The sequence below is a fragment of the Orcinus orca genome, chromosome 15, assembly GCF_937001465.1.
Source record: "Orcinus orca chromosome 15, mOrcOrc1.1, whole genome shotgun sequence".
Taxonomy (NCBI): domain Eukaryota; kingdom Metazoa; phylum Chordata; class Mammalia; order Artiodactyla; family Delphinidae; genus Orcinus; species Orcinus orca.
Window position 1 is genome coordinate 38,619,743 of NC_064573.1, and position 25,867 is coordinate 38,645,609.

Here is a 25,867-nt window from a genome sequence, read left to right on the forward strand (position 1 = left end):
ACAGAGAAGAAAGATCCACGCGAGGACATCGAGGAGGAACAATCAGAGAGGTACCCTGGAGACATCCATAGACATAGTCGCCGGGAGTGCATTCTACAGGAGCAACATACAAATGTGGTTTCATGACCACCAGCATCATCTTTTTATGATGCTAGCATAACAGTGATGCCCAAGCTACTAGGGACGGCATATAGAAAAGGAAGAAAGGAAGAGGGGGGAGCCTGAGAGGGAGGCCAATCTTACTTATGACTATTCGCGTAAAAATCCTAAATAAATTAGTATCGAACAGAATTCCAACAGCACACTTTACAAAAGAACACATCATGACCAAGTGGATTACACTCCAGGAATGTGAGGATGGTTAAAGGATAAAAGGAAATAAAGTAAATAAACAACTTAAAAATCTAAAACAAAGAACAACAAAGTAAACTGAAAGAAAATTAAAGAAGGAAATTATAGAGATAAAAACGTTTTGAGTTACAAAACAGAAGAGCACTGAAAATCATACATAAGTCAAAATTAACAACAACGACAAAACAGACAAACCACTAGTTAACCCAGAGGAAAAAAAGGGAGAAATTGCAAACACAAAAATTAACAAAGGAAAATAACTTCTGAACAAGAGGAAATTAAAAACATTCCTAAGAGACTATTTATATATCTCTTTAGTAATCAGTTTAAAAATCCAGATAAAGTGGATAATTTCCTAGGAAAATATGATTCAGAAAAACTGATCTACATAAAGATAGGAAGTCTAAATAGACCAATACCCATAGAAAAAACATAGTTACCAAAGATCTCTTGCCTCCAACACACACACACACACAAACACACACACTCCTCCTCTGCCCCATCATCATCATCATCACAGGTCCACCCAATTTCCCAAGGGAATTCTATCAAATAATCAAAGACCAGAGACAAGGGCAGAGAGAAAGAAGAAAAACTTCTAAATATTTTTACAAAGCGAGTATAGAATTGATATGTAAACATAAAGAGTATTGGGCACGTGCGCGCACACACACGCAGAAAAGAATGGTCATGGTAGCATTGTCATGGCAACAAAACTGTAACCAGCCGACATCCATCAAGAGAAGAGCAGATAAATAAACTGGGATATATTCATCAGCAGTGAAAGTGAACAAACTAGAACTTCACATAACAACGTGGGTAGGTCTCAAAAACAATAAGCAAAAAGAGAAACTGTAGGAGGACACCAAAGGTATGGTTCCATTTATAAAAAGACAAAATTAATATGTTGTTTAGGGATACAGACTGGGAGGAAGGAGTTAAAACAGCTGGGCTGTGATCCCTCCACTCCTTTTGTAGTAGTGATGCTTCTGCGGAAAGAAAGAAGACAATGACCCCATCTAATCTTTTGTAAATATGCTAATAACTAGACTATCTAACAACCAGCCTGATGATATTTGCTAAAATGAGAGTTCTTGTTTCTGGAATGCCCTTAATTAGCAGAGTAGGATTGGCTAAGGATCACCTACACTAAATAAACACAGAATTTATGGATTTATACGCCATGACTCTCTGGACTATGTAGTAGAGAGTCTTCATAGTTATGAAGCAAATTACTCACTCACTGCGCGAGGTGACGCGTGAACCACACTTGGAGACCTCATCTATTGTTCTGGGTCAGAAAGCACATGTCTGATATACGAATAAAAGACCTGGGAGTCACAGGTCTCTGCACCTCTGCATTCTGGAAATTATTAGCCTAGATAGATTAGTATAGCTCTGCTATAGGTAGCAAGATCTCAGATCTGTCAACTCTTATTTGATAATCTGATCCTTTGTGTTAGCTCACAGAATAAGTTATTTTCAGACAAAATTATTAAAAAAAAAAAAAAAGAGAACAGTGCTGGAAATTAGTTGGATGACACCAGGAAGGACCATCAAGGACACTTCCGAGTTACTGGTAATATTCTGCTTCTTAAATGCATGAGTGCATGAGGGCTCTCCAAAGAAACAGAGCAAATAGGATATACATGGAGATTTAGTGTAAGGAGTTGGCTGACATGATTATGGCAGCTGAGAAGTACCAAGATCTGTGGTCCAAATGCCTGCGAACCAAGGGAGCCAATGGTGTTAGTTCTAGCCAGAGGTCAAAGATAAGAGGCAAACTATGTCCCAGCTCATTACCATCAGCAGAGAGTGAATTCTCTCTTGCTCAGCCTTTTGTTCTATTCAGGCCTTCAGTAGATTGAATGAGGCCCACCCACATGGAGGAGGGCAATCTTCACTACTCAGTCTACCAATGTGAATGTTAATTTCATCCAGAAATACCTACACAGACACAGAATAATGTTTGATCAAATATCTGGGCACCCCGTGGCCCAGTCAGGCTGACACATAAAGTTAACTATCACAATGGGTGTTTTGTTGTTCTTTGAGTGAAACATATAATCTACATTTGTGAATGATATGTTCTTAATGTTAAAATATTAAGCAAATGGGGCTTCCCTGGTGGCGCAGTGGTTGGGGGTCCACCTGCCGATGCAGGGGACACAGGTTTGTGCCCTGGTCCGGGAGGATCCCACATGCCGCGGAGCGGCTGGGCCTGTGGGCCATGGCCGCTAGGCCTGAGCGTCCGGAGCCTGTGCTCCGCAATGGAAGAGGCCACAGCGGTGAGAGGCCCGCGTACTGCAAAAAACAAAACAAAAAACAAACAAACAAAATATTAAGCAAATGCCATTTGACAAAAGGAAGACGGTGAACACAGGACATCTTTTAAAACGTTTGGCTTGAATGGAAAGAGGAAGATGAGGAGGTAGCTTGAGAGTCAGATAGACTGGAGAGAAAGTATGCCCTGAATTGAAACCAGAAGTAGTCTTCTAGGGGAGGTATCCAGGCTACTTTTCAAAATGCTCTCCCAGTTGGTTCACTGGTAGGAAATTCACCTGCATTATGCTATCTTCTGATATACACTGACCACACAGAATCCAAAGCTATGATAATATAAGCCCCTGGTTGAGCAGAGTCTCAGAGATTGGAGCTCTGATCGGGGGAAGGGGGTAAAGAAAGGGAGGTATATGTACTGGGAAACGTCCTTCTACCTTGATGTGAGCCAACTGTCTTTAGTCCCTTCCTTCTCCATCTTTAGTATTCTTACTTAATTCCTACCTTATCCTGTCTCTTAGGAGCCATGAGAACATACTCCTCCACCACCCACTGATAATAAAACATGAAAGTGTGAGCAGATTACTGGGTAAGTGAGGCTTCATTAGAGGAGAAGATGCCCAGAGCAGGGGCAAAAGAGCTGGCCAGCTGTGGGAAGCTTTATGCTCTGACAGCAGATCTCTCTGGCTCAGTTTCCACTGATTTTTCCTAAGATCATACAAAGATAATTCTGTTCTGTTCCTCAGCTTGTCATTTATTATGACAGTAACTTTAAGGAAGTAATGAGTTACATGTCAGTTTCTCCACTTCTACCCAGTGAAGATCACAATGGAGCCATTCAGCTGGGAAATATCCCTCCTAGGACTCTAGCTGTGCACACAAATTTATGAATAAAGCTGTTCATTATAACAGCATTTATCATTTTCAAAAACTTGGAAGCAATCTAAATCTGAGAAAACAGGGACTGGTTATATGTATTAAGGTACTTGCATACAGACAGGCTATTATGTTCCTAATAAAATGAAATTCTTGAAGACGATTCAATGACAAAAGTAAATGGTTCCGAAATATTTACTAATAAAGATTCAGTACACAACACTGTATACACACTATTATCTCCGGAGTTCATAGTCTATGCATTTACAAAAAAGACTAGAAAAACAGACCAAAATGTTAACCATGGTTAGTAATAAAATCATGGGCGGTTTTTTCTCTTACACTTTTTGGTATTTTCCAAATAGTCTTCAATGCGTACATACTTTTAGCAAATAAAAAAAAACCACCATGACAAGGTGAGAGAGAAAGCAGAAGAAAGTGAAAAGTTTAGTATCTTTAATAGCACTTTTTCCCCGCATTTTCATTTTGCACTGGACCCTACAAATTATGTAGACCCCTGCCGAAATTTCCACCCCTATCCGAGGATAAGAAACACGATCTATGTGCCTCCTTCCCCACCACCCCTCATTCGGAATGAATGTTCTTTAAAATAAAATAGCAATTAATCAATCTGGGCCCACCCTTGGAGTTTCTGACTCAGCAGGTCTGGGGCGGGGCCTGAGAGCCTGCATTTTGGCAGTTCCAAGGTGTTGCAGATGCTGCCACATCACACTCAGAGCCACTGGTCTAGAGTGTGTTTCCCTCAGCCTTTGACGTTTGTCCAGGCTGTATGAGGCCCTACAAAAGGCATACACATATCCTGTTACCTCATAGATGTTCAACTGCTCCACTAAGTCCAGGTCAGTCCCTTTCTTGGTCAAGTGCCGCTGGGACACAGCTGCAATGCCCAGCTCCTCCAGGCAGTCCACCACATCGTAGAAGGTGTCTTGGTCTGGCAATCCTGACAAGGTCTGGATGGAGAAAGAACAGGACACAGACATGTCTTAGGGGACGGTCACAAGGCTCTCAGGGCATTTTTTGCACGGTAGCCAGTGGCCACGAGTATAACAATGTGGGGCAAAGCAAACAGATGCTAAGTTCATTTGAGAAAAAGCTTCTCCAGTGTGGTAAGCAGAATGAACCCCAGGATCCCGCCCCCTGGGATACAGGTGCTATACAATTCCCTCCCCTTGAGGGTAGGGAGGACACTCCCATGATCAGGTGACATTATATGGCAAAGGTGAAAGCATTCTACAGATGTCATTAAGGTCCCAAATCAGTTGATTCTGAGTTAATCAAAGGGGAGAGTAGCCGGGTGGTCCTGACCTAATCACGTGAGCCATTTAGAAGTGGGTTTAGGCCTTTTCTGAGCACAGAGACTAGAAGAGAGATTGTCCTGTTGTCCCAGAAGCAGCAGCAAACCGCCATGAGTCCCACAGCTGCAAGGAAGTGAGCTCTGCTCACAACCACAGAAGCTTGGAAGGGGACCCCAAGCTTCAAACGAGACACCAGCCCTGGGTGACACCGTGACTGCCGCCTTGTGAGACTCTTGTGAGCAGAGGACCCAGCGAGGTGGTGCCTGGACCCTGCCCCACAGAAACTGTGAGGTGATAAGCCTGGGATGTTTCAAGCTGCTAAATTTGTGGTAATGTGTTCCATGGCAATTGAAAACTAACATACTCAGCGATCAGAAAAACTCCCGGTAAGATTGATCTACCAACAGCTGGAGTGATGACAATTGAATGACTCCCTTTTCTTTCAGTTCGGCAGGCCTTCCCCTTGGTCTAAGACATTTAGGAAAACATGAGAAATTTCAAAGCGGCAACCAAGAGACAAAAAGACAACCCAAGAAAGAAAAAGCTGACTTCTCTGTGAGTTCTGCTTCTCTTAAAAGAAGGATGATAGCTCAGATCAGGCCTCTGCTTAGAACCGGAAGGACCCTTGAGGTGATTTACTCAAAGTCCCTTATCTTATAAACGAGGGAGATGCAATCAGGGGAGGGAAGGATTCGCCTGAGGTAACAGGAAGTTACTAAATAATAACTAATAAAACCCTGCGCTCAGACCTGCTATTCCGGTCTCCTTTCCTCACACACCTGTGCCTTCTACACAAACTACTCTGGCCTGAAATTTCAAGGTCTCGACTCCCTATTTATTTCACTATTATTGCATTTCAAAAATACTCTAAACATGGTGACTTGCCTTGCAAGAAAAAAGACCAGTACTTTCTCTTAAGGATCATCTCACAGCACCAACTTCTTTTAACACTTCTATTTTGGGGCTATTAATATTGGAAAGAATGTCTCTACTCCTAACCCAAATAATGGCTGTTTCCCTTCTATGCTGAACAAACAGGATACAACTCACTGCTGTTGAGACCAGACACTGAAGAAAAATAACTGGGATGCGACAGCTTAATCCATCAGGGGCCCCAGCAAGGACACAGAACGGGAGGCTGTGAACCAGTCAGCAGCTGTAATAAATAAACAGGTGCTCACACCTAAGTGGCCAAGTGTGGAAGCACACACAGGGGTCTGCAGATGCCGGGCAAGGCAGTCACTGCTGCGTTAGCAGATAGCAGTCCACTGAGTTAACTGAAAAAGTACACACCTGTCCAAAGAACCCTCTCATCAGAACAAGTCCACCTTTTGGTTTTAGTGAAAACTCCAGAACTTGTTAAAAGATGAGGAGAGGGAAATGGTGATACAAACGCCAGGGCAGGGCTAATGATTGGAGGTGCCCTGACTGACCGCTGACCTGCCAATCACAGGTGAGTAGACATTCAGGGCTAGATTCAAAACTTTCTACACCGCAGTGTGGGGTGGGGGGTGGGGGGTAGGATGGGCACAGAGAGGGGCCTCTGGCAGTCTCCTCACCTCCCCGTTCCCCTCCTTTCTTCTTCCCTTTTTTCCCTGCTGAGAGTCAACTGAGGTTCCTTCTCTCAGAAGTTTCCAGGAGGTTAAATTCCTGGACCTAGTCCCCATTGCCTTAGCAAGCCCAACCATGATGGGTTGGTGGGGAGATTTCTACTAAATAATTAGGTCTGTAGAACCAAACAGATCAGAGAGTCCTCGCTTAATAAGAGGCCCAGATCTGAGGGTACTGACTGAGAGGACATCTGTTATTTCTACGGTGAAAATGTGGGCTTGAGCCACACCCACGTCCCACCACCTCTCATGCGTGGCTGCAGGGGAGCTGGCCTTCCACCACGATCAAAGACAGCTTCTCTAGTCCATGGCCATACCACCCTGAATGCACTTGATCTTGTCAAAGACAGCTTCGTTCTCCGCCTGCACGGGGAGGGGACTGTGCAGCCCAGAAACACACTCACCTCTTTTCAGCTGATTCTCTGACATGTCCAGCAAACGCTGCCTGCCACACTCCCACCCCTCCTGGGCCCTGTCCTCCCATTTCTACCCTGACAATCACTGCTAAGGTGCCTATTTCTGGCAAAGGAGGCAGCTACTCCAGAAAAGTCTGTGAGCAAATGTCTCTTGACGCCTTCACTCTCAGACGACACTCAGGACCCCCTTCCTGGTTTCTCTCAGACCTTGTCTTGCCAGGGTTTGTGACAAGTAAACCTTTACAGCCTCTCTCAGAGGGAGAAACCTCTGTTCTAAAGGACATTTTATTTTCCAGTCCCTGGGTTTTCACTGATCCCATCAAATCTTTCTTGTGGGGTAAAACCAGTATGGTGAAAGCCTGTACACAAGTGTTCATAGCAGCAGCATCTGTGAAAGCCAAAAGCTGTGAGCACCCAAATCTCCTCCAGTGGATGAAGAGATAACAAATGGAGGCGTATTTATATTATACATACTTATATTATACAATGGCACACTATACAGCAGCAGAAAGGAGCAAACCATTAATACGCGTAGTAATATAGATGAATCGCTAAGGCGCTGTGCTGAGTGAGAGAAGCCAGCCTCGAAGGGTCACATCCTGTATGATTCCCATTTTTTAAATAATAGAACTATAGTGATAGAGAATAAATCAGTGGTTGCCAGGGGCATGAACAGGTGATCAGGACGTCATTATAAAAGGATAACATGAGCGAGATTTGAGGGGAGATGGAGCCGTTCTATACGCTAATTGTGAAGGTTATCCATAACTATATATGTGTTAAAACTTACACAGCTAAATACCAAGAGAAAAAAGTCAATTTTACTATATGGTAATTAAAAAAAACAATATAATCGAATCTAAAAACAAATGCTCAGTGTGAATCCCATCAGGTAACTCACCCGCTGGCTCCGCTAGAGCAGCTTCCCTCCCCAGGGCTCCCTGGGCTCACCTTCCCTGAACGCTCCAAGCCAGCCCCATGGTAATGGCTCTTGTAACTCATCCCCCGCCCCCCACCTGCTTCATCTGATTCTACAAGGTGGTCAATATCTGAGCCCCCAAAGCGGGGAATCCCCCCTAGGAGATTGCAGCTGGATCAGGACAGGGCACCATGCAATTTCAGCTTGCACGGTGAGAAACGGTTCGTTTCTGACGCTCCCTCAGATCTTCTGAAGACATGGTTTGGGGGTGTGGGGAGAGTTCAGGGGGGCGTTAGTCTGGATCCTGGAACCCCTCATTAATCTCCCTGTTTAACAAGGGGAGCAGACTTCAGTTTCAGAACCATGAGCAGGCTAGAATTTCATACCCTTGTTTTGTCATAAAAATGTTAATGTTTTGAATTCCATGTTATTAGGCCAGCTTCCATCTTGCTGAAAGAAAAGTTAGAAAAGCAGTATAATTTCCCACATTTCAGAGTCTGAATTTTTTCCAGACCCATATTAGCATTTCAATGTGTTATGATGTTTGGGATCTCAGAAGATGTTACTCACTGGAACGATAAACGTGACTAAAATTCAACAACAGAAAACAAACCCAGTGTGGGTGCCAGCGGCCTGCTGACCTTTTTGAGGAAAGGATGACACTTAGAATCATGTCCTCAGGACCTTCCTGGACTTCCCCTGGCCCAGAACAAAAGATGAGACGGAACTGCCAGAAGAGAAAGAGTAAGTGAGGAATTCCTGGACGTTAGATGCCTTACGGTGCCAAGGAGAGTGTGACACGTGCTGGGTCCTTGCCAGTGACTGGCAGCAGGATGCCCACGCCATGCGGCTGCTGCTGGGATCGTTACACAGCCAAGCATGGCCTCTACCACTAACGTGGAGAGCATTACAATGAAAACACTGTGCAAGAGTGAAAATGCCATTTTTGCTGAATTTAATGTTTTCCGAAACAATGGCAGTGACTGAAAACGACAGGAAATAGGTGACCTTCATCTTCAAAAACCAACAGAAAATTGCTTTCAAATTGCATGGTAAAATCAACTCACAAAGAGCTTTGAAAATAAAAACCGAATTCTTAGGATTATCTTCCAGAAAAGTGATGCCCATTCCCCACCAGGACTGTAGGAAATTTCCTGTGACCTCATCAACAAACGGCATTTCATTAAAAAGCAATCACTGCCCACGTGACCCGGAGAAAATGGCTTGTTGTTTTACTATATATTTCTTTTAATCTTAGTAGGGTTAATGTCATTCATTTTTCAACTGAGTTCTTAATATATTTAGGATAGTATCATTTTCTGCCCAGTTTTTTGCAAACAATTTCCCAGTTTGTCACTTGCCTTTAGTTTTTGTTTTGGATTTCATTTTAAAATAAGATGTTTTATAGTTTATAGTTTTATACAGTGAAATATTTAAGTCCTTTGCTTTGGAATCTTTTTGGCTGGTTTTACTATTTTATTATTCGGCAACTAGAGACCAGTTAATCTTCACCTCTAGTTTTTCCTCAGTTTTCTACAGTTTGATATGTTACACTGAACTCTTTAATCTACCTGAAATTTATTTTGGTATACAGTCAAAGTATGTTTTTGTTTATTTCCATTTATCAAAACCTCTCCCAGTCATGAATAAAGCTGACCGGCCCTATGGATTTCAATCACAGCGTGAGTCATCCTGTGCATTGAGGTCTGTTTCACAGCCCCTCTGCTTCAGCCATCTGCTGAGGAAAGAGTCAAGACCACATTGTTTTAATCCTTAGAGTTTGCACAACATTTTAATATCTAGTAGAATTACTCCTCATAATTATGTTGCTTTCTACTAATTTGTCGCCAGTCATCAGGGGAAAAGTTTCTCCAGTTACATTTCAGGAAGAGATTCTGGGTCCTTTCTGAAGAACTAATGATCACTGCAGTTGGTCCTCAGGCTTGCACCCGGCAGCCTGGGACACAAAAAGGGAGGATCCTGGGGTGGCTGATGTAGCGTCTGGGGTCCAGGGAAGAGAAACAACCCCACCCTCCCTCAATTATTAATGAGGAAGGGGTCCAAGCACCGGGATGAAGGAGCTCCAGTCCTGAGAGTGGGCTGTCCCAGGTCAGCATGGGACCCACGGTCAGAGCACCTCTCAGGACGGACACAAGCTGGTGACCAGGGAGGACGTAATGGGAGGAAAGGGAGCACAAGGGTGAGGTCACCATCACAGGAGGAGGACGGGACCCGCCCTCAGGAATCCATACCTCGCCCCCAGCAGTCAGAAGTCAGTAAGACGTGGAACAGAGTGCTTGCTTTTCTGTCTGATTGTGAATGATTTCCTTAGAGTAAAACTTGCTAATCTATATTCTTAAGGGAAAATGTTTTCAAGGGGACATCTTGATAGGGCGAGTAGCCATAAAATTCTCGCTACCCTCTTTCCGGTTTCATTGGAAAGAACCAAAGCACAGAAAGCATGCAGACTCTCAGGCCTTCACAGGTATGAGCACCAGCACACATTGCACACATGCCACACGTGGGTGTAAAGGGTTTTCTCTTGCAAAGAGGCATGCTGAAGGGTGTTCCCGCCATGGGGGTGCACACGATGTGGTTCTTCTTCAGAGGGCAAATTTTAGATTTTCACATGTACTAGTTCCCTAGGGCTGCCATAACAAAGTACCACAAACTGAGAGGCTTAAAACAACAGAAATTAGGTATGGAACTTGGTAAACTGTAAGCTGAAGACCAATCACATTTGCTACACAGGCTGCCTGAACACTGTGACCATCTCTCCAGATGGATCCCTCCGTGCTTCTGGAGGCAAGGATGGCCAGGCTAAGCTGTGGGACCTCAACGTAGGCAAGCACCTTCACACGCTAGATGGTGGGAACCTCATCAATGCCCTGTGCTTCCGTCCCAAATGCTACTGGCTCTGTGCTGCCGCTGGCTCAGCATCAAGATCTGGGACTCGGAGGGCAAAATTATCGTAGATGAATTGGAGCAAGAAGTTATCAGGACCAGCAGCAAGGCAGAACCACCCCCCAGTGGACCTCTCTGGCCTGGTCTGCTGATGGTCAGACTGTTAGCTGGCTACAAGGACCACCTGGCGTGAGTGTGGCAGGTGACCCTCGGCACCCACTAGAAACACGGCAGAGCTTTAAAAATAAAAAAACGGTTTTTTGAAGAAGAAAAACACCCAGAAACTTATTCTCTCCCAGGTGGAGAGACTAGAAGCCTGACGTCAAGGTGTCGGCAGGGCCGCGCTCTCTCCGATGGCTCTAGGGTAGGATCCGTCCTTGCTTCATCCGGGATTGGCTGCTGACAACGCTTAGCATCCTTTGGCGGTCCTCAGCTTATAGACGTATCACTCCAACCTCTGCCCCTGCTTTCACTGGCTGTCTTCCTCATGTATGCGTGTCTAGCTTGTCTTCCCTCTGTGTGTATCTCTTTTCCTCTTCTTATAAGGACACCAGTCCTATTGGATTAGAGCCCACCCTAGTGACCTCATCTTAACCTGATTACATCTGCAAAGATCCTATTTCCTAATAAGATCACATTCACAGGTACCAGGGGTTAGGACTTCAGGAACACATCTACAGGAACACATCTTTTGGCGTGGGGGGACACAGTTCAACCGGTAACAAACATCAACCGACCTTGTTCACTAAAGTCATTGCATAAACCAGCAACTCCGTGTCGACCCCATCCTTTTCCTCCAGGATTTCCATGATATTTGACCAAGGTTTGACTCCTAGAATAAAGCAAAAATCATTAGAAACAGCAAGTCAACACTCCTTGTCCAATTCACATCACAGTTTATCCAGAGACTTATCACCCAATGATGGCAGTGCCTTTCAGTCACCAAATTTCAAAGCATGACACAATTCTTAGGATGGACTTGAATATGTTTCCAATTAGGTGACGATATACCATGTCATCCTTGTCTACTTGAAAATGTATACTCTTCAGTGTCAGGATGCCTATCAGTTTGTTTGAAAAGTTCCCTTTATACTAAATAGGTGATTTTTTAAAAATCCATTCATATGCAGCTTTTTTTAGACCATGCATTTTACTCTCCAAGTGTGGAAATTCTTTGTAAGTACTCTCTGTATGTCCATCTCCTTCAAGGAAAGGGGACACAGGAGAGCTTTACAGTCACTCTAGCAATGGACTTCAAACAATAACTGTGAAACGTCCATCTAGCAAACATTTCAAGAACAGAAGTATATTATCTGTATTCAATCAAGGCACAAATAACTATTTAAGTATCAACCAGGTACCAAGGAACTGGGTCTCTGGGAGTCTGTCATCAAGAGGTTATAATCAAATGGAACAGTTAGGCATAAGTACAGGAACACACCTCAGCACAGGGTAAAAGCACGTAGAAGGCAAAGCGCTTAGCCAAGCCTGTCACTCAGCAAGGGAGGTCTGTCTCTTGCAGTGCGATGGTCGAGGAAGGTTTGGTGCAAGAGGTGACTCCTCAGTGGAGCTCCTGGGGGAGGCTCCTGGAGGCTGTCCCGTGGCTCCAGGGAGGGCAGGGAAACCCTCCACGTTCAGGATCGCCAAGCCAAGGCCAAGGCCACAAAGGGTACACGACATCCTGATGTGATTTCCTACGCTGGAGATAAACATCTGCAGTGAAGTGTTGCCTTGCCCTTGGCGTGGCGGTGTGGAACGTGCAGCTCTTTCCTGCTTTCTCTATAAAGATCTCAAAGGGACATGGCTTATTTTTGCTGAAAAAGTAAAGTCTGAAATAACCTAAAACCAGTGGGTTCCAAATGCTGATTCATGGATGGGTTATGTCAGAGGTGATTTCCTGGCCTTGAGAACAAAAGCTCCCCAAGGGCAGTGATGTGTCCTGTCTTATCTCTGTGCCCTTGGCAGAGTGCCTGGCACATAGTAGGTGCTCAATAAAATGTCTGACTAGTGACTGGAGACCCCTGAGAGGGCATGGGTGGGTTAAACTGGGGCAGTTTTAAAAGAGCCAGAGGGTTAAATGTACACAGTAAGAAAAGAAGAGAAGACAGGAGAATTTTAAAAGGAATAGGCACCTACTATACAATGTGAAAGACACAGATGTAGTTTGATGTACAGGTCTGTTGGTGCTCCCAGCCAGGGAACAAAAAGCCTTTTCCTTTGGACTAGCTGCCCAGTTGGTCCAAACTATGAACCCATGGACTAAGCTTCTATGACCCTTTGTTACTGTGAACACAAAAGCATGATCCTTTGCCTGCTAACTGTTGAAAATTCTTGAAATTCTTGAAAATTATCTTCTTGCTGATCTTTATCATCAAACTATTTTGAAGTCCACACCTGTTCTCCAAAGCCCAGCAAAGTAACTGCTTCCGCCCTCAAGACAATCAGTGTGGTCAGTAGGTCATGGGTCTCACTGTCCAGGAATTGGTCAAGCATTCCAAGTGCCTTTGCTCATGTTTATAACAAGGACAACTTCCGTCATTCACACTCACACCCGACCTCAGTACAAAACACGAAAACACGAGTTCTACTGGGTTCCCCACATACGCGTAAAGAAAAGCCTATGCAAGAGGGAGAGCGTCAGTGCGAAGGATTCCTAGTGGGGCTCGGGGGTCCAGAACTGCTTCCTGGTTCCTTACTTTGGGGTCACACATGTCAAACAGGGCCTGGGGAAGGACAAGCCAAGAAGCAACCACAGGCATCCCAGAGAGAGGGATATACCTGGACTATCTCCTCTCTTCCTCTCTCTCTCATGCAGACACACATATCTGTGCACTAGTTTATCCATTATAATGAAAACACTCAAACACCGTGTTTCAAACACTTAAAAACCGTGTTCTTCAGCTGTAATATCTGACTCCCTTCTTACCATTTAAGGATTTCAAGACTGGAAATTTGCATGTATTCATACACTGTTGGGATAAATGTTCACTGTCCTTTGACTGTTTGGGGACCAGAAAATAGAAACTTTTTAGAAGAATGAAGGGGAAGGGGAAGAAACCTTCTCGTTCAACACAAATAGCCCTGGCAGGGCTCCAGCTGGCCTGTATCAAGCACCAGCAGTCGTAACTGTCCCAAGAGCTGCCACCTGTCAGAACTAAATGGTCCAGTTCACCCCCATCACCATCACCTTTGTTGCTCCATTTGGGGTTCACGTGTGTGTATGTGTAGGTAGGGGATGGTCCTGTATTAGAATCATAAACCACACGATCTTCCCCCTTCACATAACAGAGAACGAAACCGAGCCCCAAAGTAGTGGAATGAACAGAGGCTAGAGAGACGCGTCTAACCTGGAGGGATCGGATCCACCCTAGAGGCTCACTGTGAGGTGTCATGGAGGTAGAGCACTTTGTCGATTCTCCTGAGCACTGATGGAGAACGTCAGGAGACAGTAATTACCTTCATCATTATCATCCGTCTCCCTCCAACTCCACCTCCCCTTCCTCCACCCCAAACACTGCAGTGAGTGTAGGTTCCATGACAGCCTGGCTTTTCTCTGATGTTTGCAAGCACATGGTTGGCACTTATAAATTCGTCAAACAAATGAGTTTTATACGAAGAACACTTAGAACAGCGTCTGTTGCGTGGCAGGCACTCGAACAGCAGTAGCCGCCACTGCAGTGGTGGTGGGTGGAGGACACCCACACGGACCCATAGGCCTTCCATGCAGGCTCCCAGGCCAGAGTCCTCCTCCCACCAAACCGCAGCACTCCTCCCTCAACCCAGAATAAACCGCTCAGCACTTCTCCCTCTTACTCTCCCCACGAGTCTCTGTATTAAACCCAAAAGAAAAGAGTAAGCTATTTTGCACGATGCCTTGTACACAAGTTGGTCTAACGCTCAAATACAAGGTCCCAGCGGCATGTTCCAAGCCTTTCAGCGTGATCAATGAACACTTAACAGGTATGCTTCTGCTCTAAGCAGCAATGGAAACAGAGCTTGAGTTCTGCCCACTCTAACCTCCACCATGCTCTGTGCATTCTTCACAGAGCAAGGTATCCTTGAGCAGAAGTCAGAGACGGGATCGCTTGAAAAGACGGCTGGATTCTTTTTCCCCTGTTAATCATGTGTTAGACACATGTTTAAAAATTATGTCATATCTCATCACCTCACGTTCAAATGAAAAATGGAACTTCTTCAAAAGCAGTACTGAACCAAATTAGCAGGACTCAAGATTTATGACTGAAATTTCAAAATAAGTTACCCAGTCTGTGGGTAACAAAATAAGTGCCGCCCCCTGTGTCTGAGAGGCAAACTCATACAGTCAGAGGGAGGGGTGCCCCACCCAGGGGAGCAGAGGGTTCTCGACCAGTTTCCTATTGACCACCACAGCGAAGGTCCCCAGTAAAGGAAGTCTCTGATGATAGCCAAATGACAAAGAAAGGCCCTCCCGTGGGCTTCCATGAGTGTTTACTGCCTTTCTCTCTTCCTGTCTGGCCCCATCCACTAGGAAGGGAAACTGACTTGAAGATGCAGGCAAAACAGTTGCCCCTGGGACTTCCCTGGCGGTCCGGTGGTAAAGAATCCGCCTTCCAATGCAGGGGACGCGGGTTAGATCCCTGGGCAGGGAGCTAAGATCCCACATGTCGCAGGGCAACTAAGCCCGCGCGCCACAACTACTGAGCTTGCGCGCCTCAACTAGAGAGACTGCGTGCCGCAAACTACAGAGCCCACATGCTCTGGAACCCGTGCACTACAGCTACAGAGCCCACACACTCTGGAGCCTGTGCGCCATAACTAGAGAGAGAAAAAAAACCTGCATGCCACCATTAGAGAGAAGCCCGCGTGCCGCAACGAAAATTCCCTCATGCCTCAACGAAGATCCCGCATGCCACAACCAAGACCCCATGCAGCCAAAAATAAATAAATAAATAATAAATCTTAAAAAAAAAAAAGAGTCTGCCCCTGCAGTATGTGCAGACAGGTGTGACACTGAGCCATGCCCTAGAGATTAACTCCAATCCACCATTTCATTCTAGCCCCTGAACCAAAGGGGCAATTGCCGGGATCAAATGGGGCCCGTTGAATTGTCATTAATTCACGCATATTTATTAGTCTCTATGGAACACCTAGGTCCCTCAGCTTTTATTGCTGCTCCCTAACTGGCCCACTCTTAGCCTAACAGCAAACTGTCCATCCACGCTCACAAATGAACACTTCTGGTTAACCCACGTGTGGGATGTGTGATGTTTATAAAGCAACCAGAGGAATCTGTTCTCAGACAACTTCATCTGCCGTAGGCGGTAGTAATTTTTGAGGTCTTTTAGCTCGTTTGTTGATTTTCTTTGCTGATTCTTTAAACTTAACAGTTTTCATCATCCAAAAGAATTCCTTTCTACTAAAAAAGTCTATAACATGCCCATTCTCCACCCTATCTCCCCCAAAATGAGTCTAAAGCCACCTTGAGGAGTCAAATTTATGGCTTATTTAGAAACTTGTGTGGAAATGGACGTACTCGGCTGGCCCTCAGTCACCTCTGGCACGTCTGTCTACTTGCTGGTCCAGCTGAGAGGGGACTGGAGAGCGAGAGCAGCTTCTAAGCTTGCCAGGTGGAAACACACCTGCTAGTCATGCTGCTTCCTGCAGAAGAGCATGACATATTTAAGATTTTTTTTTCTTTTTTTTTTTTTTGCGGTACACGGGCCTCTCACCGCCGCGGCCCCTCCCGCCACGGAGCACAGGCTCCGGACGCGCAGGCTCAGCGGCCATGGCTCACGGGCCCAGCCGCTCCGCGGCATGTGGGATCTTCCCGGACCGGGGCACGAACCCGCGTCCACTGCATCGGCAGGCAGACCCCCAACCACTGCGCCACAAGGGAAGCCCAAGCATGACATATTTAGATGTCCAATTCCAGCACAGGGTTCAGGAACAATTTTACTAGCAGTAAAAGAGGATGATGTTATATGTATATGTTAGAAAATCATGGCCGAGACCACACATGCCATAGAGAAACATGGGAATGAACCACACGTGATAAGCTATGGATGAGTTTTTCCATCAGTGTTGTTCCTTTCTGTTCTCAGCCACTAGTGCTCAGTAGCAGACAGGTGACAGCACTTGCCAGAAGCTTAAGAAATTTTATAGGCAAAAATCGTGACGTTGAAGAAACAACCCCTTGGCTGTTTTGATTTTATATTTTTACAAATTGGGGAAAGATGGCCATTGTTTTGTCTTGGGGGAGAGAGTAGAGCTGACAGCCTCTGACTGGGCCTGCAGGTAAAGTCTTGGAGGCAGGGTGCCCTCGGGATCACTCCTCTACGTCCACAACATGCCCTCCATGAAATGTGCAGTCCAAGGAAGGAAGGTCACAAGAAGGTTGTCCCCTCTAACATGGCGCCCATGACAAGGGCCCATGGGTTACCTGAAATTTAGGACAGGAAAATGAAGAGTCCACTAATTGTCCTAAAGCAACCCCCAGATTTGGAGGATGGAGTATGAATCTTCCAAGGACAGATGAAAGGACTGGCCTCACTCTCTCCACAAATACCCACCTTTGGCCTTAGGCCTCATTGACTGGCCCTGGGAAAGCCCGGCCTGGCTTCTGAGCCATTGAGAGCCTCCATTAGGATTCTCAGGCGGTCCCATTGATCTGCTCTTGAGGCCATGAGGGTCTTCATGCTCGTGCTTCAGATGGCAACAGGCTGTGGCAGAAAGAAACCTGCCCCTGTCTGGGATCTACTTTCCAGACTCACAGCCCCCGACCACACACTAGGGACTGCCTCTGTGATACACCTACACACAGGCCTGGAGTCCCCTCCAGCCTGCAATCCACCGAGCTGGGGACTGAGGTCTGCCTGCGTGTTTGTGGGGAAAGTGTGGGAGCCCAGCTCACGGTCCTGGATGGCTTTCATTAACTTATATTCAAACTTTCAAAGCAACTAGTAAGCTGCTTTCTTTCATCTTTGGATTCAGCGCTGGATGTGGCTCTCTGAGCAATGCTAAGTCAGAGACACAAGTGGTTTGAATCAAAGAGGACTATTTAGGCCTCTCGTTCCTTTTTGACAGTTGTCCCTCGGCTGACTTGTTCATAAACATGTGTGTGCACATGCAGAGACACACACACACACACACACACATACACAAAACCATACACCAACATGTTAACAACAACTCTCTCTGGTGAGATTAGAGGTGATTTTTTACGGTCTCCTTTACATTGTTTTTTCCAAATTTTCTACAGCGTCTTACTGTTATAAAAAGAAAAAAAATAATGTTATCAAGTTTTTGTTCTTGTTAGAGCCTTTGTGGGGATGATAATATTAATAAAAATGTCCTACTGAGGAACAAAACCAAAATATTTTTAAAAGAACAAAACAAAACAAAACACCCCATTTTAGCTTCAGGCTTCACAGTATTATAGGAGCCACGGCCTGCTTTACAGTAAACCGAATCCAAAGCTCATTCATCATGAAGTGTGTACAGCAGGCCTGCCTGCTGTGGGCCAGCCAGGTGCTGGGACACCAAGAAGAGACAGACACCCTGCCCTTGAGCAGGGCACACACTCATGGGAGACGGGCAGTGACAAGAGCACAGCAGAGAATAGGGACGCGTGAGGGCTTTGAGAGCATACGCCCATCTGATCCAAGCCGGGTAGGAGGCGGAGGTGACGAGTGGACAGGGGCTAGATGGCGAAGCGTCAGGTCCTAATCCTGTGGGCACCAGGAAGCCACTGGCGGGTTTTAGATGGAAAACGATGTGGCCAAATTTGTGCTTCAGAAGAATCCTCCAATAGCAGAGGGGAGGGTGGGTATGCCAGGGAAGGGAGAACATTCAAGGAAGCAAGGGATGCCAGGTGAGATGGTGAGGGTGTGGGATGTAGGGAAGCGAGAACATTCAAGGAACATCTAGGGGTCAGAGCCAATCAAGCAGGTGTGAGGGGAAGAGAGGAAGGAGTCAGAGTGATCCCAACAGGATGGGAAAAGAGGATAAGGAACTGGTTCTGTGTGTTCAGTCGTGGAGGCTGAAGACAGCATAAAGATAAGCTGGGTTAGCTTTATGGGTTAGCCCAGCAGTGCTTTTCTTTCACTGTTCCCTCCCTAACCTAATCTTTGTACGCTTAACTATCCTAAAATATACGTTTCCTGCGGTGGGAAGTCCACACAAAGGGAATTCTGTTCATTCTTAATTCTGTTTTGAACACGTAAAAAGTGGAAGCCTTCTTTCATTAGGCGCTTCTACTTCGATGACGTAGTGGGCAGGGACCACTCACCCCTTTTTGTGTCGACAGCAGAGACGGCCTGAATCAGAAGAGGTGCATTGGACTCCGAGTACTCCACAAACACCAGCAGCAGCTTCAGGGCCGTCTTCACCACCAGGCGGAACTGCAGAGAAAAGATACAACCATCGTGTAGCTGCAGACACGGCGGGGATGCCTGAAAGCTTCGTCCTAACAGCAGCTGGCACCCAGCCCCTCTTCTCAGCAATTACACAGATTCCTTCACTGGACGCCTCAGAAGGCAGGCGTTAGTATAGTCTCCATTGCACAGGTTAGGAAACTTGAGGGCACAGAGGCCCCTGCCCAAGATTGCACAGCTAGAAACAGAACCAGAATTTGAACACAAGGCCTTTGGCCCCAGAGCTCACACCAATGGTCTCTCAACAGACGAGGTAACAGCTGCTGGGTTGGTTACTTCATTTTATCCAGACTAGATCATTCTGAAGTAGAACAATCGATTCTCATTTTTCTGGAGAGGAAGCAGGCACAGCAGGTTAAATGACTTGTCCAGGGTCACAATACGTCACCTGAACCAAGTCCTGCCCTTAAAACTGCAGAGAGGTCTGCCTGGGGCCTCACCCCACAGTCCTGGGCCCAGAGCACTGCACGCACGAGGAGCCCCACGGAGCCCAGGGGCCCTCCCTCACGCGGGCCGAGGGTCACTCACCCAGAGAAATTCCCCAACCTCCCAGCTGATGCTACCGCAGATCCCTAACTCAGCTCAGCAGCTGGGGGACTGTGGCAGCCTGGGGGTTCCAGCTCAGCTCCCTGCCCGTTCCCGCAGGTGCTGCAGCTGCTACCTCCACCCAGTCTCCTTTCCTGCACCCCACTTCCTTCCAAGAACCTCCTTCTCAAGGAACTCACACACCAAGTTCCTCCTGGAAATGGGTTCAAATCTTGCTTCTGAGAAACAGCAAACCTGCCTTGGGGCTGCTCCTCCCACCCGCAGCAGGTGGCTGGGCAGTGCCCCGCCCCCCACCGGCAGAAAGCACTTTCTAGGGGACAGGGGCTGATCTGCATCGTGTCTGAAAGGCCTGGAACTACACCTGGCACAGAATGGGCTCAGCCATGTTTGCTCGCTGAATGAACGGATCAGGTAAGGACCAGCCAATCAGCCCACGTCCCCTCGCCCCACCCCCGTGGCCATGGAGAATCGGCTCCAGGCTCTCCACTCACTCTGCAGCGCAGAAAGGCCCAGTGCCCCCGTAGGCATCAGCTCACATCGAATTATTAGGGGCACGTGTACGCACTAGGGGAGAACTGGAAACCTGCACACGCCGCGGGAAACAGCGTGAAACCACCACCCACCCCCAGTCATTTCTCCAAATACATGCACCTCCCTCTACCCCTTGCCCCTTCTCCTCTGTCCTACTTCCCTAGTAAACCAGCTGGCTTTTCCTTGATTCCACATCTCTCTCCAGCCAGTGCCCTGGTTCCCAGCTCCAAGTTATAGGAAAACATTTCAAAAGAGTTGTCACCCTCCCTGGCGCCCCTTCCTCACTTCCCATGGACTCCTCAATCCAATGCGACAGGGCTTCTACCTCCACCGCGCAGATCACATTACTCTTGTCAAGGCTGCTGATGACCTCCGCGTTGGTCAGTGCTTGCTCTTCTGTGCTCACTTTGGCTCAACCCTCAGCAGCACGTGACACGATCAACGGCTCCCTCCAGAAACAATTTCCTCTCGCCATGGCCGACCACAGTCTCCTACCTGGGTGGCTCCTCCTCCAGGAGGAGCTCAACCTCCAGGTGTGGGAAGGCCTCAGGGCTCACTACTCCCCCTGGTCCCTTGCCGTGCGCTCTCTCTAGGTGAGCTGATCCAGGCTCTTAGTTTTAAGTCCCATCTATGACTCAGTGCTCTCCAGGCCTGGCCCCCGACATCGCCACTCAAATGCTTACAGGCCCTCAAATTCAATATGGCCCAAAGAGGACTCCTGATTGGCACGCATGCTCATTCCATCCCACAGACCACTGCCAGCATGTTCCTTCCACAGCCCCCACCTCAGGACAAGGCCCCGCCATCCACTGAGTGCAAGCGGGAGTCACCCTGCCCTTCCCCCACCCAATCCTACGATGATGCCATCGTCCAGGGCTGTCAGCGGCTGTCCTTGCCCTGACTCCCTCCACATCTCCATCTCCCTGTCCACCATGAGAGCCTCCTAAGTACTTCTGGGCTTGTCACCATGAAGTCCATTCTCCACGTTGCAGCCAGAGTGACCTGGGCACTCTCAACCCTCTATTCGTTCTGCGTCACATTCAGGGTGGAATCCACCCCTGTGGGCTTTACGTCTCTGCCAAGCTCTCTGACCTCATCTCCTGTCACTCTCCCTCTGCCCAGGGAGCTTCCATTAGCCACCTTTCTTTAGTCATGCGACCGTGCGCTTTTCACACACTGAAGCTTGTGCATGACTCAGTCTTCTCATTGGCTATTCCTTAACCAGTCACCACAGGACTGGCCTTTCCTTATCCTCCAGGTCTGAGAAATTTCCCCTCATGGGAAGTGGCTTCCTGACTACTTCATCTAAAGGAGCCCCCCGGTCACTCACATCACCCTGTTCTATTTTCTTCACATCCTTTATCATGAACTGAAATCGCTACATACAAGTTTGTTCACCTGATGTTCCTCTGTTGCCCCCAACTAGAGCAGAAGCTACCTGGTGGCGGAGATATTACTTTATTTGACACACAGGAAACAGCGTCTGCCCCGAGGAACTACTGGGTCAGTATCACACACGAAGGGCAGGCCAGCGCGCCCTTTTCACCGAGGTTTGCTCTGCACACCCAACCACTAATGTATGTGTACCCAGCCTTGTATCCCCGACTCCACGCCCCGACAACTTCACGGAGGACAACCAGCGTATTGGGCTTCTGTCCTCACGGCGACATCCTTATCGCAGTGGCACCTGAGTTCCTGTGAGGGCTTTGAGCTCTTTAGAAGTTTTCAACTTCATAACCTGAGTCCCACATTCTCTGCTCTCCCTGACTGAGAACAGACTAAATTCCAGAGTATTTTTCTCAGCAGCTCCAAGGTTGGGGGCAGGAGGGGAAGGCATGGCATGATGAACTGTGCTATCTTTGTACGTTGAGAGCTGAAAAAAATTTCTTCAAGTAAATAAAACAACCCAGCAAGCCCAGGCTTGGCGCCCTCCTCAGTGGGTACACTATTATTATGTGGTTTAAGCCTCCTCAGTGCCTTCGTGGGAAAGAACCTGGCTGCTGCCCAGCCCACTCCCCCATCAGCTGGTCTCAGCAGGACCCCCTTCTGGGCATCTCTGTGGTCACGGGGCCTTGGCCGGCATGGTCCCAGGGACCCACTCTCCCATATGAGGCTCTCTAAGTAAGAAACCACTGACTGTTTTCTCAGGGAGCCTTCTTTCTCTATTAGTCTCAACATGCCTATTCATGTCATCTTCTCCTTTGCAATAAAGGCTCTGTTTAGAGATCTTTTGGCACTGTTGTTTTATTTTTTTTAAATCCCTAAACTCTTCTGATTCATGATTTTAGGTTTCTACAAATTTGGCTTCTACTGAGTCTAAGTGGACATTTATTTATGTTTGGAAGACTTACTATGTGAAATTAATCACAAACATATTAGACAGTTAAACTACTTTAGAAAAAGAGCATTAGCACGTTAATTTCATGGAAATGAATGGTACTAATCGCAAGCGTGTCCCAACTAACCATCAAAATACATCCAGCAGGACTCCTCCTGATAAATACCTCACTGACATTACTGCACAGACTTGAAAGTAATAAAAGTACCTGACTTCAAAAGATTTCTACATCAAACCCTTATTTTTCCAGAAATCACTTAATTTGATGCCCTCCAGAACCTGGAAAGCTATCAAAACCCTCCAAAACCTTGGAATAGCCACAATGGAGGCCACACAGCCATTCCTCCAAGTCCAAACACGCTGCTCATCTCAAAGCTCTTAAAAATCCACACCTGGTGCCACAGCACTTATCCTAAGACACATGCTAACAGGAGTGGCCACTGAGCTTCCCGACCTGCTGAGAAGAGGCAAACCAGAGGCCAGTGATGGGTAAGGAGAGGCAGGCCCACTGTGGCGGCAGGAGCAAGGACCGCAAATGAGGGGGCGGGAACAAGCGGCTCGGATGCCAGCACACACTCCACTGCGTGGCTCAGACACTGAAGACTTCTCAAAGGGCAGTGACACTCCAAGGACATTTCATCTCTGCCTGGTGCTCCTTCATGTTCTAATGAGGGGGTTCATTGCAATGACTCACAGGCTCAAACACCAGCCTATCCATCTAGCACTGAGGGAAAATCAGTAAGAATAGATTCTCATTCCGGTGGAGCATCAATCGCTTGGGAAGACAAAGCAACTGGTCACAAAACAGTTAAACACGGCAACATGGAGTCAGCCTCAGAAGCAGTGGCTCTAAGACCAACCAGATGCTGGGGTAGTAGTTTCCCCACATCCAGAGGTTCTGAGTGGCCCTTGCTAAGGCTATTGCAGAAGGAATTCAGAACCCGGATGCGGGTGAACTGGCTGAGCCCATTTAAAGTCCCTCTGGATCCCAAGAGGCTCTGCGGCTTCTTTCAATGTCTTGAGTGCCTTCCAGATGCCCAGCACCAGCGAGGTTCCCTGAGGGAGTCAGGAAGCTGTAGCCCTGCCTTTAAGGAGATGGTCATCCTGCTGTGGAGAGAGGACTCAGAACCCCTCCATACCACACAACTGAGAGCATTACCGTGTTAAGGGCCCTCCGAGCCAGGCTGCTGAGAACAGAGAGCGCTTCCCAGAGCAGGGCCCTTGCAGTGGGGAGAAGAGACAGCTGGACAGGCTCAGGGCTGATCCAGCCGCCCTTCGGGGCTTCCATGGTGCAGAAGAGCCGTGTGACAACCTGTGGGTTCCTGCTAACACAAATAAGCCCTCTTTTTTAGGGCTGGAGGAAACACACTGGGGGTCGAGATTCAGCCTCTGGGCTACACATTACCTACTTTTTATATACAGTCGACCCTTGAATAACCCTTTGAATTGCGCAGGTCCATTTATATGCAGATTTTTTTCAAAAGTAAGTACTACAGTATTACATGATCCATGGCTGGTTGAATCCACAGGTGCAGAACAACGGATACAGAGCCGAGGATACAGAGGAACCACAAATACGGAGAGCTGACTAATTCATACGTGGATTTTTGACTCCTAGGAGGGTCTGCGTCCCTAACCTCTGTGTAATTTAAAGGTCAACTATAATTACATTCTAGGAAAAACTAGTACTGTAGTCTGTTTTAGCGCTGTCCATTATAATAAATTATGCTTTATATTGCTTTAAAACATGAACTAAATCACAGTATATAACAGGAATCTGAGACAACCCCTCTGCACAAGGACAGGCACATGCAGCCAGCACTGAACTGTGCTTCTCACAAGTATGAGCCTTACTCTTGGCTGCAGCTGTCATTCTCACTCTCTGCTCCTACACAGCGTAAAATAGGGGCCATGAGGCTTCAGAGGAACAAGGATGCCTGACGACCCAGGGATGCAGCACTTGTCAGGTCAAGCCTCAGTCAGGGACCGAGCTTCCATGAACAACTGCATGAACAACTCGGGACTCCCGCGTCGCCTCCGTGTCAGGGAGGCAGGGACTGAGAGTAGGAGGATGGTGTCCACACGGTGCTTGGCTGGATTTTGGTTTTGTTTTTTTTTTTAATTTTCCGGGTCAACCCACAGGGAAGGCGTGGAGCCAGCCTGTACAGAACCCGGGTGTCTAGGTTTTGGATAAAATGTAACCACCAGATGTATGGAAAAGGAATAAAAGGCAGCTTCTCAATAATTCTGCACTTAAAAGCAAGCCGGAACTCCCTTCATGTTTTATTGTACTTAGAGAAAAGCAACAACTACACTTAGCAGGTCAAATATGCTGTTTATTAGGTAGAAATAAAAGTATTCCCCGAAATCTCCAAATTCCTACTCCTCTTCTAAAATTCAGCAACCATAAAAAGAACACAATTTCCAAACCTCAGGATTTAAATTAACAAAGGGGGTTAGAAAGACATGCTTCATCCTATTTGTTTCATTTTCCACTAAAAAAGGATAAATATGTTATAGAAGGGGATGCTGGTTATTAAAACTGAATTAGAAATCGTAAGGTTAACTGGATCCACAAAGCTTTGCCACAATGTTTACAAGCTTACCAGAACTAAGAATATACTAAATATTTTAACAACAACAAAAAATTCAAGTGGCTTAAGATACTTATCTTTAAGAACTTCTCTTAAACATATACTTAAGCTCAGAATTCCTAAGCGAAAAGCTCAGAATGGGCCTGAAAGCTTTTGTAACTGGTTATCAAACAGATACCTTGGACTCCAAATCTTTCCCCTTCTGTGATGTTGTCTGCAAAATGAGGTGGATCTTATCAGAAATAAAGTATGGGCCCAAATATATTCCCTGAGTCCAGAATTCTGAGCTGTGGCTTTCAGGTTTCTTGAGGGAGGGGTGAACACACTAAGGTTGGCACCTCTGCCAGGACAGGAAGTCACCTGCCTCAAACCCTGATGGCCGACCTGTTTATGACCCAGTGCAGTTTGCAGAAAGGGAACCAACTTGGTGATTAACGGAGTAGCCAAGTGTGAGGCTGGTAACCCCTTAAGTTTTTACTAGTCAGTGGTAGGAAATCTTACAGAATGTAAAATACAGAAGACTGTTCAAAAATAATTCAAATAAATGTCAAAATAGTAAATAATGCTACAAATGAACATGTTCTATTGAGATAAAATTCTGGGGTTTAGCTGGAGGTTTCTTAAAGAATAATGACTAAAAGTGGACAAGACCAGAAAACATCCACTGTGCTAACTTTCCCTTAGGAGACTCAGTGTAACTATGAAGAGTTAGTTGGTAACAGGTAACATAAATCCACTGTTGTTAACTAAGCACTACCGGAAACCCTGCACTGAA

General features: G+C 46.6%; 1 protein-coding gene across 1 annotated transcript in view; it reads right to left on the bottom strand.

Annotated features, from left to right (window-relative positions):
• Positions 1–25,867, bottom strand: part of FHOD3 (formin homology 2 domain containing 3) — a 505,940-nt gene that overhangs the window by 181,071 nt on the left and 299,002 nt on the right. The window contains exons 9-11 of the mRNA XM_049697949.1: positions 18,939–19,050; positions 11,410–11,504; positions 4,335–4,478 (exon numbers count right to left, since the gene is read on the bottom strand). Coding sequence (XP_049553906.1) covers positions 4,335–4,478; positions 11,410–11,504; positions 18,939–19,050 — 351 coding nt within the window. The remainder of the gene's footprint in view (positions 1–4,334; positions 4,479–11,409; positions 11,505–18,938; positions 19,051–25,867) is intronic.